At 35.5% G+C, this 14,476-nt stretch overlaps 1 protein-coding gene across 4 annotated transcripts in view; it reads left to right on the forward strand.

Annotated features, from left to right (window-relative positions):
- STRN (striatin) overlaps positions 1-14,476 on the forward strand; it is a 62,871-nt gene that overhangs the window by 28,774 nt on the left and 19,621 nt on the right. For 3 of the 4 annotated variants that reach the window (XM_084203317.1, XM_084203318.1, XM_084203319.1), the window contains exons 6-8: positions 8,070-8,205; positions 10,036-10,171; positions 13,854-13,964. In XM_084203317.1, coding sequence (XP_084059443.1) covers positions 8,070-8,205; positions 10,036-10,171; positions 13,854-13,964 — 383 coding nt within the window. The remainder of the gene's footprint in view (positions 1-8,069; positions 8,206-10,035; positions 10,172-13,853; positions 13,965-14,476) is intronic. The other variant, XM_084203320.1, reaches the window with a different exon arrangement.

Genomic DNA, 14,476 nt, shown 5'->3' on the forward strand with positions numbered 1-14,476 from the left:
AGATTGGCTCAACTGCCTTCTGTACAACTGAGCACTCATGATAAATTCCAAAGAAAGGAAAGAGATGGTATTTGATGCTTTTATGCTGCCATATGGTTATTTCTTTGAGAGGAGAGAGGGAGTAATGGCAATAGGAACAAAACTTCCTTTATGTTTTCATTATTTGTTTGATAGTCAACCAATACTTTCTTGATAAAATAAAGGAAAGTGCTGGAGCACAAAATAAATTAGTATTGCAAAAAATTCCAGAGAAAAAATAGAAGAGCTGGTCTACTTCTCAACACAGTCAGATTTTAGCACAGTTTTTGTGTGTGTATTCATCTGTGCATAGTGCTTTTTGCTGCTATTCAGCCTTCCTCAGAAATACCTCTGTGACTTGCTCTGACTGTACTGGGCACAGCGGAAACCCACACTTTGCTCTTTTTTTAATATTTGTTAATGCCTTTGATTGTTTTAAAGATAATTCCTGGCATTTTTCCTCTGACATCAAGCATGTGTGAAGTGTATAATTCATGATAGATAGGGAGGATGTTTTTCCTCTGTTCAGCTTACTACAGCTTTTACAGATTTTTAAGTTGTTACAGCAGCATTTGCCTATTGTATGAGTTTTATCTTGTTGTCTGTCCTTTATACCTGTTTCAACAGCCGAGGTTTGGACACTCAGTGTTTGGGGTGCCAACATTGAGTTGAGCCTTTTTGTGGGAAAGTCTAGTGGGAATGTTTGGGATGATTATTGTGAAGCTGATGCTGTTTGCTTTGGTATGTAGAAGCATATAATGGTTAATGTAGTGCAGATACTTAATAGAATAATATTTATTTGCAGCAGAGGATATGTAACTTGCATTCTGCTAGGCTCTAGTTGTTTTAGAAAATTGCTGTCCAGTCCCTCATAACCTCTTAGCTTAGTTTTGTGTGTCCTAAATTATTGCAGTTACATCAGAGAGGTTCCCTTTCCTTTGGTACAGTGATGAACGCACTACTGCTGTCTGACTCAGTTTTAAGCCAAATCAGTTTGTCTTCATCCTTAGGTGAAGTAGCCTCAGACTTTGTGTTACTAGCTGCTGCACGTTTGGCCAGACTTGTATTCTTACATTGCCTATTTATTTGCTGATGTACAGATCCTCTTGAAAACTTTAGCACTCAAGAAAGACAACATGTGGATTTTGAATGCACCCTGCAAGATTTTGAATCCATAAATGAAATGTTAATATAACGTGAGCTAGATATAGTCCTGTTTTCACTTATTTCATGGAATTTAAAAGGGAATCAGTTTTCAGTTTCTTCAATCAGCTCACTTGCATTACAAAAGATAAGTACCACTTGGCATGACTGGACTCAAAAATATATACTAAAATAATAACCTCATAATAATGGTTTAAATTCCTAACACTTGCAGTGAGAGAATTGGGTGCTTTCCCTCAACAAACTGAAATGGAAATGAAAGCTGCCTGCAAATGTAGCTTGTAGCCTTGAAAACACAAGAGTACTTAAGTATCTTTAGTTCTATTATTACCTCATTTTTAGGAGCTTTCTCTTACTAAGTGAAACCTAAACAGTCAAATTAGTTTACCTTCTTGAAGGTGTGTATTTGACTACCATTTATTATGAGTGGAAGCAAATATAATAAAGGAATAGAACTGGAGAGGAATGAGGATATACCAAACATATGTGTGTATATATATATGCATAGATACGAATGTCTATATATAAAAATGGTATAGAATAGTTCTTGCTAAGGGTTTGATCATTAGAACTATAAATAGCCAATAGAAAATTCTTAAAGAAAAATGGTCCTGAGTGATGTATCAGTCTCTTTCTAAACTTACCTGCTGCCTTTTCTTATTGAACTGCCAAGGGCTTCCACTGCCTATACTTTTACATGAGCTAAATGGCATCAAACATCAGCATTTGAGAGCAAATCTGAAGACCATTTCAAAATTTAAAAATTTTGAAAACTTTCTTTCTGATATACAAGTCATTCCAACTGACACTTCAGTGAATGAACATCTTTGTATGCCAGAAGACCTTAATAACTCTTTTGCGTCTCTAAATCTTATTAACGCTGGCCCAAGTAATGAAAATGCTGCATACTGGCTGATGAATGTTGTTTGTTGACTAGCTTATAAAATGGTTTATTTGGGAAAGTACCTCTGAATTTATAAACCTCAGGTAATAGCTGCCATAAGAAAGATTTCCAAAATAGTATGCCAAGTAGATGTTGAATTACAAAAAGGGAAAAAAAAAAAAAACAGTAAAGGGAATAAAGCAAATAGATTTTAGAAATTTTTTTTCACCTTTTTTTTCTTTCTCCGTGCCTCCATCTTGCAGTAACCTAACAGGCATTTCAAAGTTATCTGATTTAGGCCAGATCTGGACACTTTCAACAGATGCACTAAAGCAGAAAAAACAAGTAGATAAATTGAGGGGTTTTTTTGTGAAGAAAGAACTACAAATGGGCCACGCTTTTAATTGGCACCATTCTATGGCTTAAGAGTCTGAGAGATGGTTTTTGGAAATGACACATAAGACTCACAGTACAGAAAGAGTGGGGAGAAAGAGACAGAAGTTGTTCAGTTGGAGAGAGAGAGAAGTAAATAGAGGGGAGGTGAATGGAGAAATAACTTACAAGAGTTACTCTGGTACCTCAAATATTAGGGGCTTCTTTATTCTTTATAAAACTTATTTGTTTGATATATTATATTTAGCTGACTAGATTTGGCAAGAGACGTGGTCCTTGCTTTTTAAATGTCATTCCTTTGCTATTGCAATTTATATGCAAACCATTTTGTAAGTGTTGCTTAGCAGTTGTAATACATATTGCACTAGTTCATGCATTGTGTGGTGTGACTTCATAGGAAATTTCAAAGGTTGTGACAGACTGTTAGCCTGGCCTGTGTTCATTGTGTGTAAATGTTGATGATTTTAACTGCTCTGTAGTTTTATAAATGATTTTGTTTCTGTGCTGCGTTATTAAAGATTTTACAGTGTTGACCATCTAATGAACTGTTCTTAAAGACACTAGTCATTGAATTTGCATGCATTTGTTTAATGAGTACAGTTTGATAGAATTTAACTAGCCACATTGAAAAGACTGTTTTAAAACATGCGATAACTAAATTCTGTGGGGAATAATTAAAACTTATGAAGACTATGCAGTAGCTATTTTGATACTAGTAGGAAACTGAACCAAAGAAAATGGCTCAAGAAAGAGTATGGTAGAACAGCTCTGAATTCTGGTTCGCAGCAGGTTCTTTCCAGCTGTACAAGCTCCCAGGAACATTTCTCAGCCTAAGCTGAACTTGTATTTATTTAACTTTATTGTGGTATTTCTTCCTGCTTCTGAATTTATCAATAAAATCCTGGTTTTATTTAAGATAACTTGTGTATGTCTTGGATAAAATAAACAAACAATAAAGCCCTCTATTCTTTCCTTTGAGGTTGTGAGTAGGACTAAGGCAGTTAATGGCCTTGTGATTGGACAGTTCATAGGAGAAGTTTGAGACTCTCCCTGGACATGACCACAGACTTTCCAGGGTTATTATCAACAAAAGAGAAGGCAATGATAGAAATATAGAGTGTGTTAGTTACAAAGAAAATACGTGTCTATAATGTGACTTTAGTTTAAGTTAAACTTGACTTTGCAATTTGAAATGTTCTGGATCATGCTGGGAGGTGGAAAGGTATCATCAGCATGCTGTTCTAGTTTCCACAAAAGAACTTCACCTTGCCTGTAGGTTATGGCTTCTGCATTTCACTCACTAAGAGGATTTATGTTAAGATCATGAATATTAAATGTTGAGAGCAAATACATTCAGTCTGAGCTATAAATTTTTTAAAGCTGGCAATATTTCAGTGTCAGAACCAACTGTATTTTTACACAAAATGCTCATCTCAAGTGTTGGGATGTCACTGTTGGGCAGAAAAGGAAGAGTTGGTTTTATGGGCTGCAGAGCCCAGCAAAGCCAGGCTTGCTTTATTGAAATAGTGTATGTGGAATATCCACAAATCACATTTTTTCGATTTCATGGGAAGATATTATTTTTTGTCTTAAGGGGGCCAAGGGATTAACACAAATCTGAATAACTGAACAGCCTGTAAAATACAAATTGGGATCAGATTTTCACAGTCATCACAGCTGCTCAGAATTCCGTCAGCTTCTTCTGAGGAGGAAAATACTTACATGATTTCAGTTTCATGTTATATTAAGGGATGTAAGTACTTTAATTATCGTCCCATTTATAACAGGAATTTTGTGTTTTAAACAGGAAAACATTTCTTACCTTTGGGAATCAGAAGTGCCCTGTTTCAGGAGTGATATTCACAAAATCTGTGCACTTCCCATCTATTGTAGTAATATGGAAAACCAAGCAGCATTAGTCTAGCTACATTTACCTTCTGGCAGTACTTATTGTTATGCCCACAAGAAGCAGTTAGTCCTGTTGTACCTAATTGTGGGTAGGAAGGAGTGGCAGGGTAATATCTCTGCCCCAAAGAATTGCTTGTCTACTTGGATAAGGCTGCTGGAAAGGAGGATGGAATGGACAGAGTTAACAGTGTGTGATAGAAGATATGATACTGTTTAAATGATTTTTGTTGGGTTGGTTGGTTAGGAGGTGCTGAGTCACCTGGGATGAGACCTTAAAGGAAAGAAGACAAAGTTAGCTGCTAGAGAGAAAAGCATGCAAGAGTGCTGTTACAGAGTCCAACTGAGGAAGGAGCAGTGGGAAAGAGATTCAGAACAAGCAGCTGAAGAGCACAGGATTGAGGGATGCCTTGCTACAGTCTGGCTGCTCTGTGCTTTCTGCCTTGGCAGGTTCTGTAGCTTCTCCTGCTGTCTGGAGGTTCTGGTTCATTCTTCCCCAGCTGGTTTGCTTTAGACAGTATGGCTGTGGAGGAAGGAAGCAGCTGCAATGAAGTTCTTGCATGTTGAAAATTATGTTCTTCCTTAAATATGTTGTGATACACGGTAGTCCAGAAAAGAGGAATTGTCCTTGTTGAGACCTTTTTGGGTTTTTGGGCTCTCTTTATTTGCAATGGGCCCTGAACCTTGCCTCACTTGTCCTTGTAATACCATAGTTTGTATCAGTCCCCTCTTTTGGAGCTTGATTCTATTGTTTTGACCCATTGATGTTTTAAAAAATACTTGAAGCTACAAAAGCCTTGGAAATGTCAAATTGTGTTTCTTTCTCTAAAATAGAATTTAAAGATATTTATTTTACTACTCTATCTCTGAATATATTTTTGACCCTTCTGCTTTTTTAAGTTGCTTTGTGAATGACCCTCTTAAGAGAAAAAAAGAAATAAAAAGAGATTGAAAATCTCTTTTATTTCAAGCAAGCTTGAAATATCTATCACAATATATAGCATAAATTAGCCAAGGTCAGACTTTTTTCTTCAATACATTTTATGTTCTTCCAGAGTTCATGCTGACAGCATTATCCAAAATGCATTAGGTTCATATGCTGCTAAAGGATGACAAATAGCTCAAATTATTAAATCACCTTTGATTTGACTGCTAAAGTTTATTGGGGTACACTATAGGAAATCAGCTTGTCTGTCAGCTTGAAACTGTCTTCCTGTAGAACCCTTGGATAGTTTAAAACTTCAGTGTCTTCTGTTTTCCTTTTTGTTTTTTAAGAATTCTTTCTTGGAAGTTGTGTCTTAGCACAAATAATCTTTCATGGCACTATGCTGACTGTACATTTCTGTACTGTGCAGGAGTTTTGAAATACATGATAAATAAGCTACCATGTTTCCCAGTGCTTGAGATGCCCATTTACCCCTGCTCCTCATGTAAATGCAGATACATTATTATGCATATCTATATCCTGCCCACTAAAATGTGTAATAAATAGTAGAATAGTTGAAATCACAGCAGTTAATAAAAAAAAAAAAGATACAACCTCTTTTGGTAGTCACTTTGAACTTCAGTGTGAGAGAACCAAGTTTAAGAGCAAATGAGTACAGAGCCAAGTCTGGTATTATTTACTTGGATCTATAGAAGGATATCTGTTTCTTAATAGTAAGGTCTCTTAATTAAAATTTTATAGTCCATGTTTGGTATTACTTCATGTATTACTGTTTACCTGGAGTTTGTCTGATAATATAGATCTCAGCCATAGTGTTTTTACATGGCAAAATACAGAGGAAAAAAAAACGGAAATAGTTGTGGTTGGATGATTTAGTCACATAAAAGTAGACAAAGACTCTCAGAATTTGCTGAAAGTCAAGAAATTAGTCAAATGAAGCACATTACAGGTGTTGTCTTGCCAAGATTTTTTTGTTGGAAACAGCAAGGCAACTATACCCTAGGATTTCTGTGAAAATGTACATTGTTACTACAGATTCATGAGGTCTTACAGGTTGCCAAAGTAGTGATTACTTAAGGAAAAATAAAAAATGTTACAGAGTGTTTTCAGGTTTTTCATAGAAACGAGGGTCACAATACTGCTGGATGCAGGGCATATTTGAAACATGTTTGAGATTGTTTTTAGATCTGAGTTAAGATCTGGAAAAGCAGAAGGAATATTCTTGGAAAAAACAGTTACCATGAAAACATAATGTACATAGAGATATACTATATATATTATGAGGCTACTGTGTATGCAGAATTTCTAATGGCAAGTGAAATCTCTATTTGTATTTTTGGGCCATAATGGTGAGTAAATGAAAAAAAAGTAGAGTAGCAAATTGTCTTAATGAAATGCCGGTATACTGGGGCTGTGAAGAAGCCGCTTCTGCTGATTGTTGTCATGTAAGCATAGAACTGCTTGAGCAGAGACTTTGCAAAGAAGGAAGTGTGCTGCTTATCATGCCTTATTAGACATCAAAGCTTTTGGCCTTGGATGCTTGCTGTAATAGACCTTTGGAAAGCGTTATGACGAAACACTGGAGTAAGTGGGTGACGGACGGATGATCAGGTGTTCACACTGCAGGGGGATTACAAGGCCTTACTCTTGTATAGGTGTGTTAGCTGATTGAACCTTTTGAAAAGCTTAGCAGAAGCAAGGCACTTGCTGGTACTAAGGGTGACTGCACAAGGCAGTTTAGAACTACAGTTCTGAAAAGAGAGAGGGGGAGACTTCTGCTGTTTCAGTGGTTGTGAGAATCAAGATGACGTGCATTTAGTGATGAACTATGAAAAACTGTCTACTGATTAAAGGTAAGAAAACAGTAAAGCTTGTCTTCACTGCTTCAAAGCCATCTAAAGAATGTACCAGGTTTTACTGGAAGTAATTTTAACAATTCAAAATGAATGAATTTTGTTCACTGTATCTTTCAGGGATTGTTGGAGAAGTGCATCTTCTGCATAGAAAAGACAGATCTTGTTGATAATTTTAGGACTGCTTTATCTGTACTTTTGTCAGAGTTTTAGTAATTGTAACAGTCCTGTTTCTTGGATTCTTCCTCTTCCGTTGTTGATATAACGACCCTTATGCTTCCTGTTCTGAGGCACTGCCTAAATTTCTGCCAGCACAGTCATAATTTTACCCAATCTTCATCCATTTCCTTATTTGTTTAATGTAAACTCAAATATTATTCAGTCGTCAGTGATATTTTCCCATTATATTCTTTTATAGTGGCATATTTATTGCTAATGAATGCTAGATCTAGAGTTTGGTGTTTCCCAGCAAGATGAGGAACATTAGCTAGCAGTAGCAAAGTTTTCCTGTACCCTGATGCACATGTGGGAGCCCAGCTTGGTAGCTGTGGCTCATGTCCTTGTTGTTGCAGCTTTCAGTAATGGCATAGCAGTATTGATGCTGTTTTAGGCACATGTCAGATGAATGTGGCTTTAAAATGCTTTTCGAATAAAAAATAGAAGTCTCTGTCCTAGTAATGGCAGCCATACTAAGAATAATTGTTGGTTCTAATAATACACTTTATGTCTATTGTTTAGTTCTTTAGCCACAAGAATTTTTAGCTGTTAACAGTCCGTTTTTACTTGTAGGCTTATTTTAGTCTTATATGTTGTTGGACGTAATAACACAGAACAGCTTAGTAATTGCAAAAAGAGACTTCATTGTGATTTCTTTTCTCTCATGGTGGTGATTGTTGTTGTTGTTTAGGAAACCTGAATTGACTGACTCTGCCTCTCTGCTAGAGACCTTCAAATTTCTTGAAAATGCAGCTGCAGACTTTAGTGATGAGGAAGATGAAGAAGATATTGAAGGAAGAGAGAAAGCAATCATTGATACTGCAACAGTGAGTGGAAAAAATAATTGAAAGTTACGAAGAACAGAAAAAGTGAGATTAATGAGGTGCCTATAAGCAAAGTATATGACTGTGTATGTACACATGCAAATCATTAATGCATCTTTATGATGTTCTGTCCAAGCATGTGTGCATAAGAGGAATTATATACGCATTTCTAAGTTTTTGCATACAAGTTATGCTTTGCCATCTTTATTGCTCTAGGTCATATTAAATTTTTCTAAAATTGTCTCTTTACTATTACATACTGATTAGTATTTTTGATATATACTGGAACACAATTTTTAAGGTATCAATGTCCTTTTTTGCAGTTCTCAGCTTAGTTTGAAGGTATTGTTCCTAACATTGCATGTCAGTAATTATTCTCGAATATTTATCAAAAAATTAGTGATACTTAAAATTACTTGTAAAAAATTGTCTTAGATTACAAAACTGAAATACACTTGTATTTATAGCTTGTGGAAGGAAAAATTTATAGCTTGTGGAAGAACTCTAATGTAGCTAAGAAATTGTTTTGTTTGTTCAGTCAAATACCTTAATCTCACTCATGATCTATACTTTGCTATATGATTTATTCATATGATCACATAGATACATGCAATCAGTACTCTTCTTTAAAATTAACATTTATTCAGTGAATTGTGTTTCCTAAAAATTGAAGCAGATAAGAGATGATGGATGTGATTGTTTTTATGGTCAGTTTTACAAATTAACACTTAAAAAACAATTAGTTTTATGATATTTTTAAAGGAGATCTTTTCAGATCTTTCCTGTCATTCATGGACTGTGAGATAAAGTCTGAGACTCTTCTGTTAAGTCTTGTGTAACACAGTATGTTCAGTAAGCCTGCTGAAGAAATGAAGCTTGAAGTTTAGAATTGCTTCAGGTTTAGAAATTGGTTCACTGTATTTAGAGGAAATACAATCAGTCATCCTCATGAGCTGTGGGATGTTGGACTATGTATTGGAGTCTTTACAGACTGACCCTTAGCAAGGGTCCAAGTCAAAACATTGTGTTTAATGTAAATTTTCTATGACTGTAGAAGTAAAAATTGTGGTATGGTTTTCATGTATCATGACATCCCCTTATCAGTTGGTCAAATAATTGCAAAGAATTGAGTTCTTTTTGGTTCTTGAGGGAAAAGTAAAATTGTGGAAAACTTAAAGTGAAATTCTTTAATAAATAGTATTTTTTTTCTTTTACCAGAATTTGCTTTTGAGGGAAATGCAATTTAAACATGAAAAGCAACATGTTTGAGTAGCAGTACCGTCAGAGAAAGCATTCAGGATGGAATGACTTACCAAGTCTAAGAAAATGAGCTCTTGTCAGTTGTGGGGTTAGGGGTTGGTTTATTTGTTTCCTGGAGTTGAGTCTTAGTCCACAAAGAGAATGATTTCAGAATTGAAAGTTAGCTATTTTCAGAGAAGCACAGTGAGTTTGGTTTTGCTGAAGTCTTTTCTGTGGCATTCTTGAGTTTTTGTTTGTGTGTTTTATGTGTTTTCAAGAAATGTTTTAAGAAGGAGTTTGTACATTTATAGTATTAAAGAAAAAGATAGTAGTGGTGTAGATTAGTGTAGGTTTTTATCCACGTGACTGATTATTGATGGTCACAGGAAGAAACACACAAGTTTCATTTTCACTTAGAAGTTTGAACAAAGTCTGTGTACTATTCCAGATTTGGTTATGAATGTGTACTTTTCTGCTTCCTCTTCAACTTCCTGTTTGTATTTTTACATAGAGGACAAGACAGTACTGCTTGGATTAAAAATGTGTTTGTAACTTAATTCAGCATTTTTTTCCCTGTACTTTCTGACCCTTCAGATTGTCAGGAAAAGAGTGCTATCTGACAGCAGTGAAGACAGAGATACAGAAGAAGCTCTGAAAGAGTTTGACTTTTTGGTTACTTCAGATGATGGTGATGGGGAATCAAGAAGTTCAGGAGATGGAACAGACTGGGGTAAGGAAATTTGATGGATCTTACCAGGAGAAAAAAAAAAGTGTGCTAAGAACATATTGTGACTGATCAGTTCATTGAATGAGCTCTCTGTCAGGATCACAGCATCTTTTGATTATTTCTACTATTTCTATTTCTATTTTATTATCAGTAAATAATTGGTAGCCTGAAGTCCTCTTGATATAATATTCTTATTTTTTCAGTAAACTGCTTCAATGTAAAGATTCTTCAAGGTTTCTGCCTTGGGTTATTTTTCCTTTTCATTAATTCTAAGGCAGATAGAATTTAAATTTTGTGAGTGGTATTTCAGTGTATTTTTCCAGTGACCCATGCTCATGAAGGGCTCTGATAAAGCTGTATTTTACATGATATGAAAGTTATTTTGTCATCTTTACTTTCTCCCACTTTGATGCAGAGAGTAATATGAGTCATAAAATCCAAATGAGTTGTACTGTTACTGTGGTTTAGTAATTTAGTTAATATGAACTCTTCAGCTGCTCAAGCTTTCTTTTATAATTTAGCAGAATAATATATCTTTAGGGCCACTAGTCATGGAGAGACATTTCACCAACTGCTGTCTGTCCTTTGAGGTTCATGTCCTGCAGCCTGGATTGCCACCATCTCCACTTTACCTTGACATAATTATTCTGCCTAAACCCTCAGTATAGAGAAGGGGAGAAAGAAGAGAACTGGTTAAATGTCTTGATGGGAAGTTGATTCCTAATTAAGCTGCTCTGGAAAGTCTTAAGGATAGGTGGACATGGAACTGTTGAAGATGATGGGAAATAATTGAGCTTTATAATGGAGCTGTAACTGTGACAGTCCTATAAGCCATGGTAGTTGTTGCTCTCACATGAGCATCTCCAAGATGCTGTATTTCACTGAAGCCATGTCCATCTCTTGGTTGGAGTCCAAGTTACTGTTCAGTGTGGTGTAGTCTCTGCTTAAGAGAATGTTGTAATATCATTAGGTATCAGCAGTCATTTGCCAAACAAATCTAGAAATACTGCTCTTAAAAAAAAATTGCATACTGCTCTTTAATACTAAAATTTAATCCATTTATGCAGAATCAGTGCAGCTATTGCTTATGTCACCAAAAAGTCAGTATGCCAACAGGAGCTTTTTGTTCTCAAATTCACACTTTTGGTTTATTTTTGCTTTCATTGATGACAGCTGAGTACAAGTGAGCAGAAGTCTAACATTTAAAATTAGACAATTAAACAATTAAATTTAAATTGTTATCAAAGTAGTCCTTTCATTTTCAGAAATGCAAAAAGGTTTTTTTGAGTTGGTGTTGTTCATGTTTTTCAATTACTTCTTTCACAGCCTGTGTCTTTTATGGTAACTGTGTAAGATTTAACTTCTTCAAGGAACTGCTGTTGTAAATCACTTAGGTCAGCTTTAGTGAAACTGTTAAATGTAGTACAGTAGAGTGATTTTTTAGTGAGGGACAGCAGCAAGAGAGGAAATTCTTTCTTCATTTTGGATTCCAAGTATTACTGTTCAGTTACAGTAATCTGTTGAACCCATTTGGCTTGAAAGGTCCTCCGATGTTTTCTGGTAATTTTTAAGCTATTAAGTACTTGAATAGCTGTAGTTCAGGATGCACTTCTGAAGTTGAATAGTATATGTGGGAAATGTGGGAAGCATGCTGGGACAGTCTGCAGAAAATTAATATATTGGGTGCTTTCCTGGCAACAACCTAATAAAAATCTATTTAAACTTTTTTTTATTTGCTGGAGGAGGGAAACAAGTCTTGTCTAGCCAGGGAGGAAAAGCATGATTAAAACTTTTAACCCAACTCCAGAAAGATTAGATACTTGTTTATATGAAGTATGATTTTCTCATATATTTTTTGAATTCTTTATGCAATTCTTGCTCATTAGTGGTAATTGAGGTATATGCATTAAGTGGACATGACTTAGCCCATATGCAATTTATTTTAGAGTCTCTCTTCGGGTTACTACTGCTTATTTTCATAGCTTTTCTTAAAAGACTTAAACTACTAAACTTTGTCTTAAATTAATCTGACACTCCATGAGCATCATGACTGAAGGGTTCAAAGGAGTGAGAGAGCACCTTAAAAAGTATCTTCTCCCTCTGTGATGCAAGTCTGAGCAGAGTTAGGCTCTGTTTTCTCAGCATCTGTACATCAGGTAGTTAGAAGCCACACTAAGATGCCTTTTTTTGGCATCACCGAACTCTCACAGTAGTCTCAGCCCCTCTTTGAAGCTCATCTGCTCCAGCTACCTGAACAGTCTTAGGGGCTCCCTTAGACTTGCTACACTATGCTGATAATGGGTATTTGGGACTCTACCTAAAAAGTTTCTCAGCATTAAAAATATTGTCTTGGATACAGTACTCCAAACTGTGGTCTCACAAGTACCCAACATGGGAACAGTCACTTCCTTCACCCTCTTGTTAATACAGCCCAGGATATTGTTGGTTGCTTTTGCTGCAGGAATATGTTGCTGAATCTTGTTGAATTTGATGTTGATAGAAGATCCCTGGGTCTTTTTTAGCATTATTCATTTTTGACAAGTCAGTCACATTAATAATCTATGTGTGGTTTTTAACTTCTGGCCAGTCATAGTGACTCCTTCAGGCTGTGATTGATAATGTTGTGCTTCCTCTACAGACATTTAAGTTCTGCAGCTTAGTCTAAGTTTATTATTGTTTGTATTTTGAAAGCTCTAGAATAGCTTATCAATGTAGTAAGCAAACTTGATCTGAAAGGAATTAATCTTTAAATAATAAGGTGAAGATTTTAATGAGAAAAACAAAGCAAAAATATAATGCATTTCAAATATTTGGAGCTGTAATGGTCATGAAAATACATATGAGGAAGAGCTGTATTACCTCCCCTCCTCTCACAAATTATTTTTCTAAGCTGCCTCAGGACAGCCTCCATAGATGTAAAAATTGCTTGGGGGATTTGAACTCATATAACGTGTTTTGCTCAAAATCTGTAAATACTGTAGAACTGGAAGGATTCTTCTATTCTGTATCATGTCACAGAGGAAGTAATTTGAGGGAGATGTTTAGGAAAAAAAACCAAATCCAAACCAAAATGTGGGGATGTTTTTTCATTAGGTATGCTGAAATGTTTTGGACTTTTTTCCCAAAGATTATTACCTCAGGCCTTCACCTTTTTGTAAAGTTTCATGGCTTTAGTGCTCTAATGGTTTATTTAAACCATGATTACATGAATATTGTGTTCCAAAATCATTTAAACGTGCTACTGCTTTGTGTAAATGATGACATAGCACAAAAACAATAAAAGGAGAATTTGAAATGCAGTACACAACATCTGAGTTGTAAAGTTATGTTGACGAGTAACATAGCTGTTTCTTCTAGATCTAATAATTCTTTCCCTGGAGGAAAGCAAAAGATGAAAAATGTGTCCTGATTTATTGTAAAGTAAATGTTGCTTACGTTTATGAACAGCTATGTGCTTGGTTATGGGAATTAAACATGTGAAATTTCATCTCAATTTTTAATAAGAACATTCTGAGCAAACAGAAGTGGAATGTGAGTAGCAGTTTTACAGCTTTCACAGGCTTGGTGCTATTTCTGTCTGTTTAAAATAAAAGACAAACGTTGACAGCAGCTGTTGCCTCCTTCAGTGGAGATCACTTGGTGACATTATTGAAAAAGGATGTTTCATTTGTTTCACTTTGTTTAGAAAAGGAAGACCAGTATCTCATGCCTGAAGCCTGGAATGTCGACCAGGGAGTTATAACCAAACTCAAGGAACAATACAAAAAGGAGCGCAAGGGGAAAAAGGGGGTGAAGAGTAAGTGGAAAACATTGCACCTTAAAATCATAAATCTCACATCTTTCACACCCTTAATTCTATCTCTCTCTCAATGTTTTCCTAAAATTACTTACTCTTTTACTTTGCTGCTCCTGACTGCTTTCCTGTTCACCAGTTCTCAGGGGTTGAAATTAATGACAGACGATCAAGTTACCTGATAAATAGTTGGATTAGATATAATTTCTTCCAACCAAGTGTTGGGTTAGTTAAAAATTCTTGCTTTGAGCGTGTTTTGTACTTTTGTTATTCAGATATTTAAATTGTAAAAGGCATTGATTTAATACTTCACACTTTAATACAGAAGACTTCAGAATCCTTTTTTAGCTGGAAACATGCCAGTTTCACAGGAAGAGTTAAAGTCTGTTATATAAATAAACAAAGAAAGAAACCAAACTGGAAACTCTCTTGAGTATCCTATTAGATGACAGTGGGAGAAAACAGGTTAATTTCTACCCCTGTTTATACTTGACATTCACAACATGAAAGTCATG

The sequence above is a fragment of the Fringilla coelebs genome, assembly GCF_963513975.1.
Source record: "Fringilla coelebs genome assembly, chromosome: 3".
Taxonomy (NCBI): domain Eukaryota; kingdom Metazoa; phylum Chordata; class Aves; order Passeriformes; family Fringillidae; genus Fringilla; species Fringilla coelebs.